Raw genomic sequence first — 5,591 nt, 5'->3', positions numbered from 1 at the left:
AGATCAGAAATCTCACTTTAATTTTTGACCCCACACTCTCCTTCCAGCCCGACATCTGTCAAATCACCAAAACAGCCCACTTTCACCTACGCAACATTGCCCACCTTTGTCTCAGCCTCTCTAATTCTGCTGCTAAAACCCTGATCCATGCTTTTATATCCTCCAGACTTGATTCATGCAATAGCTTCCTTTATGTTCTTGCCTCCACTTACCTACAGAAACGCCACTATGTACAGAACTCGGCAGCCCGGTTACTGATCCGCATCTGCTCCGATGACCATATTACCCCTGTCTTCCAACAGCTACCCTAGCTAGCCATACACTGACGCATCCACTTCAAGAGCCTGCTAATCACCTACAAATCCCTCAGTAACCTGCCCCCCATATCTCACTGCACTTCTGCAGTACTTTCACCACTCCCGCCGTCTCCGAACCTCTGACTCCAACCTTCTCACTCCCACCACTAAATCCAAGCACCGTACCTCGGGGGACAGGGCCTTCGCCATTGCAGCCCCCACCCTTTGAAACTCTCTCCCCCCACACATGCGTGCCTCTGACTCACCACAATCATTCAAAAAATGATCCTCTTTCAATTAACACGTAACCCATCAAGCATTTCATCTATTTATTTTTTTGTCTGTTTTTGATTTCTGTATATGTGAAGCGTTTGAGTTTTATGAAAACCACTATATAAAACGGATTATTATTATTCATTTTATTGTGAGGTTGTTTGAAAGAACGTGAGATCATGTTGTTACTTCCTCTGTTCTTGTACTTAATATAATATTGTGTATTGTTTTTTTAAAGTTACATCAAGACATTCACCCCAATTATGAACATCTTCTCGTGCTGTTTTGTGGACAGATTATTACTAAACTGCTGTGGCAATCAAATGTTTTATCTTGTGTGTTTCACTTTTACTTCTTTAACCTTATGTTGCCAAGGTAAGAGTAAATTGCCAATAAGCATTTAATTAAACAAGAATGCTGGTCAAATTGAATGATTTAAGAAGGTTAGGTAGCAAGGAAGAATATTGATTCAGATAATGCCATAAACACTAACAATGCTGTTTGTATGAGATTTTTTTGAGTGCGGGACATGTTACCAAGATTGCTACTGAATTGCAAAGAGCCATTACTTGCATCATATACTGTGCCGTGAGCCGATTTAAATCTCAAAACCGCAGGGAATCTTGCACCCTCCTATCTATATTATTAGACATGTCATATGGCTGTACCCCCAAAATAAATAAATAAATAAACCAAAGTATAAGGGGAGTAGTCTGAATTGGAATCTGGAGACATGCACCACTTGATATATTGTACTCATACACCAGCTGTGAATCATTATTTGCTCAATACTAGTTGATTACCTTACCTGAATTAGCTGACACTTGGCTCCTGTCTCTTGACCTCTACAATGAGCTTCCTCCAATGGAAACCTACTGCTACTACCAAACACACATGTAAATAATGTGGTTGATGTCACACACTATAAACATATAAAGCAGCAATATACATATTATTAATTGTAGTGCTGATGAGTCACACAAGGGAAATGGGAGCTCTTTTAGCTTTCAGAAGAAGTCGACCAAACTGAATAATCACAAAGAAATTCACATTTCTATCTAATGCAGCTGACAAGTCACCAGATAACAGTCAGCTTGGCTTCACTTAGCATTAAGATGAACTGACTGGAATGTCACTCTGTTACACACAACCCACAGTCAGGGTTTCATGAACACAAAGTGTAACATAAACATCATGAGAAAGTTAAATAAGACAGTGTTGTGGTGAGTTTACCCCTAATATTTCTTTGTTATTTTGACCCTTGTTTTTTGAGACGTTTGTTAATTTGGTATCCCGATTTTTCTGTCTTTTAAATTTTTTCTCTGTTTTTTGAAATAAACAATTTTTATGAGATTCATCCTTTCTCGCCTGCGTGCTTCACTGCTTTGGAGTCCAACCTGTTGCAAGCCGAAACAATCTTGTGTTGTGTTTCTTATAGATTTGTTTTTTACATGGTCACATAAAAATGTGTGTGAGCGCGCGTGAGTGTGTGTGCGCGCGTGTGTGTGTGTGTGTGAGTGAGTGCTTGGGTATAAAACATTGCAAAACTTCCTTTCACCATAGATGCATGTACAACATCAACAGCCAAGTGAGACCGTAAGTTGAACTTTTCTGAAGACGTATTTGTAAAAAACTTACATTTCAAACTTAAAAAAATAAAGGTTGTTATTGAACTTTTCTAATAGCTATTTTTTTCAAATGAGTAAATTTGGAGCATTTAGATTTGTGACAGTTTATTGAAAGAAGATAGAGTGTAGAATTCTAGCAAAGTGCACTTTTTCACCCCCTAAATTGAGTCAACTTCTTCAATTTTAATTGAGAGCTGAACCTCTTAAATCAGATACACCTGAGGTTGTACAATTGAGAATTTGAGCAAAATGTTTAGTAAAAATATGCCTGGAAAGTTTCAAGACGTGACAAGAAACATAGGTACATTGTGCAATACGTTACAGAGATGTCAGTTCAATGAGAACACCAATAATTAGCTTTTTTTTTTGCAATGCATATTTCAAAAACTGAACAAAGGGTAGAACAACAAGAAAAATCTTATGTACATTTCAAGTTTTTAGTGTTTTACATTCATAGCAGTATCTTTTGCATTTTCTTGATTTTACATCTTACTATTGAGAGTGGTTAATGTCTTTCTTCACTTGCAGGACTTATTAAAATGTCACTATAAATTGCCTGTGCAGTTAATGGAATTTTGGGAAATTGTCAAATGTGTCGTGGGAAACGTGGTGAGCTAGTGATGAGCATGTGTGCCTAACAGTTATGAGGCCTTAGGTTTGAACCTCTGCTCCAGTCTTCCTGTGTGTTTTTGAATGTTCTCTCCGGACTTGTGTGGGTTTTCACCAGGTACTTCCTCACACATTCCTCCAAAAAAGGATTGTTTAGTGAATTAAAGTCACTAAATTGTTCACAAGTGTGAATATGTGAATTGTTGTTTGTCTATACATTATGTGCCTTGCGACCAGTCCAGGGTGTACTCTGTCTCTCGCCCAAAGGCGTGACCCTAATCAGGACATGCCTTATAAAAAATAGATAAATGAGTGGATTGCATTAGAGCATAGGTGTCTAAACAATGGCCTAGGGGCCATCTGTGGCCCACCACTCATTTTTTAGTGGGTCGGAGCTTATGCTAAAATTAACAATTGACACAGCCAATGTAGTTTTCCTGCATTGTACTACTTACTTTTTACACTGGGCCGCAAGGCAGGAGAAGTGAAGAAGAAATTTTCATCGTCTCCATACAGGGTCACTGATTTCCCAAATAATCACTAGGCATTTTTAAAAGGTAAATATACATACTATTTGTGAAACAATATATATTGTAATTGCCTCCCATATCTTTACCTATATGGATTGCTTTTCGCGTTTAAACTAGATTAAGGGTGAAGAATGTCAAAGTGGCCCTTGCATTCTTCCATTTTTCTGCATGCAGCCCTTGGAAGAAAATTTTTGGACACCCACTTGTTCAAGGTTCTCCTGCATTACTTTAGTAGGGGGTGTGAAAACAATAAAAGTCTCCTAGAGTTGTGGGACATCGAGAAGGTTGGGGACTGCATCCATGTCATTAAGCTATATTGGTAACATTTTTTTTTGAATTTACAGCTTAATCATGGACTTCGACTTGAGTGACATCTTGGAATTAAACTACAGCATTGCAGACTACAACTTCACTTTTCCCGACTTTCCTGACATCATGAGGCCCAAGATTCAGCCTATTCAGATCGTGGCTCTGACCTTCTATGCCCTTGTAGTCTTGTTTGGTGTTCCTGGGAATGCCATAGTGGTGTGGGTGACCGGTTTCAAAATGCCCCCGTCGGTCACATCCATCTGGTTCCTCAACCTTGGGCTGGCTGACCTCCTGTGTTGCCTCTCGCTGCCTCTTCTCATGGTGCCTCTCGCCCACGATGACCACTGGCACTTTGGCCCGATGACGTGCCCACTGGTCAAAGGCCTTTTCTACTTGGTGATGTATTGCAGCATCCTGCAGCTTGTCTTCATAAGTCTTGATCGTTGGTTGCTGGTGGCCCGGCCCGTATGGTGCCACAACAACAGGCGACCCAAGTATGCTGTACTGGGCTGTGTTGCCGTGTGGTGCCTGGCCCTGATAGGCAGCATCCCTCAGTTCGTTTACACTCGGGAGATCACAGTGGGCGAGCACAAACGTGAGTGTGTGACGGTTCACACAGTGCAGAGCGCCTGGCTCGTCACGTCACTCCGCTTCCTGCTAGGATTTCTCCTTCCGTTCCTGGCCATCATCATCTGCCACTGGATGGTGTACAGAAGAGCCGACAGTAAAATGGCACACAGCGGGAGTCGCTCCAAGCGGACGCTGAGGGTTATTGTTGCCGTGGTGCTCAGCTTCTTCCTGTGCTGGCTGCCCCTGCACATTGTCGACTTCTTGTTGTTGGTAACCCCTCGGTCTTCCCCTCACAGCCCATCCGTGTACCTGGCCCATGTTATGACGCTATGCCTAGCGTACTTCAACAGCTGCCTCAACCCACTGCTTTACGTTTGTCTGGGCCGAGGCTTCAAAAACACCATGAACCGCTCCCTGTGCAACATCCTGCACTTACTCAGCGAGGACCACACGCCCAGAACCAGCATCGGTACTCATGAAACCAAGGCCACAAGCTCTTCAGAAAAGGAGATGACTAATGTGTGAGAGGGTGCGTCATTGGCATAGGGATCAACCTTCGCAATGAATGAAGTGGATAGAACTTTCGTCATCGCTTTAAATAACCACAGTGAGCAATTATTATGGCGCTTTCAATGGGAAGGAACCATATTTGGTAATGGCCGCCACATGCCTCACTATGAAGCAGTAAAAAACAATTTTTATGTTTATTGTAAAATAATACTTCTGTTGTGTTTTTTGGTAATACTTTAATGTTGATATTAAAGTTGTGGCAACACAATATTTATTTCTGTCAGTTGTCTGCCTTTCACAGAGACCATAACTGGATATTATATCTTGCATTCACTTATGTCTAAAAGTCATGTTTAAATATAATAAAACACAACTGTACTATTATAGCAGTATGATTATTATTAAGTTACAAAGTAAATAGGGATAGAAGTAAAATAAAATAAAATACATTTTCATGGGGTGAGAATGGATGGTAGATGGGTATATAGACTCCTTTCTCATTAGAATTTTATATTTTTACTTGTGAGGTCTGCGATTGGCTGGCAACCAGTTCAGGGTGTACCCCGCCTCCTGCCCGATGTTAGCTGGGATAGGCTCCAGCACGCCCATGACCCCAGTGAGGATAAGCGGCTCAGAAAATGGGTGGATGGATGGATCCTTGTGAGGTTATTTGAAAGCACCTTCCTTAATGGAAGCGAGATCACACTGAGTTACTTGCTCTGTTCTTTTACTTTAAGGTAAAGTTTAATATAGATTTTGTTTGTGTTATATCAATGTATTCTCCCCAATTGTGTGCAGCATTTAGTGCTTTTTTGTTGATGGATTATTACTAATCTGCTGCGTTACTACCCACCTTTGGTGACGTT

General features: G+C 41.0%; 1 protein-coding gene across 1 annotated transcript; it reads left to right on the top strand.

Annotated features, from left to right (window-relative positions):
• The first annotated feature begins 2,120 nt into the window (after positions 1 to 2,120).
• On the top strand, positions 2,121 to 5,349 carry c5ar1 (complement C5a receptor 1). Its single transcript, XM_061681021.1, has 2 exons — positions 2,121 to 2,165; positions 3,681 to 5,349. Exons 1-2 carry the CDS (start codon positions 2,137 to 2,139, stop codon positions 4,738 to 4,740), a joined length of 1,089 nt encoding a protein of 362 aa, XP_061537005.1. The 5' UTR covers positions 2,121 to 2,136; the 3' UTR covers positions 4,741 to 5,349.
• The last annotated feature ends 242 nt before the right edge of the window (positions 5,350 to 5,591 follow it).

This window comes from Phycodurus eques, chromosome 7 (genome assembly GCF_024500275.1).
Source record: "Phycodurus eques isolate BA_2022a chromosome 7, UOR_Pequ_1.1, whole genome shotgun sequence".
Lineage (NCBI taxonomy): Eukaryota > Metazoa > Chordata > Actinopteri > Syngnathiformes > Syngnathidae > Phycodurus > Phycodurus eques.
This window is presented reverse-complemented; position numbering and strand designations above follow the sequence as displayed.

What these genes read in the sequence shown, in the direction of transcription:
- c5ar1 (XM_061681021.1), top strand. Translation starts at nt 2,137, where the DNA reads ATGTACAACATCAACAGCCAAGTGAGACC. An exon ending in ATCAACAGCCAAGTGAGACC is followed by an intron (nt 2,166 to 3,680) that starts GTAAGTTGAACT and finishes TTGAATTTACAG; the next exon opens with CTTAATCATGGACTTCGACT.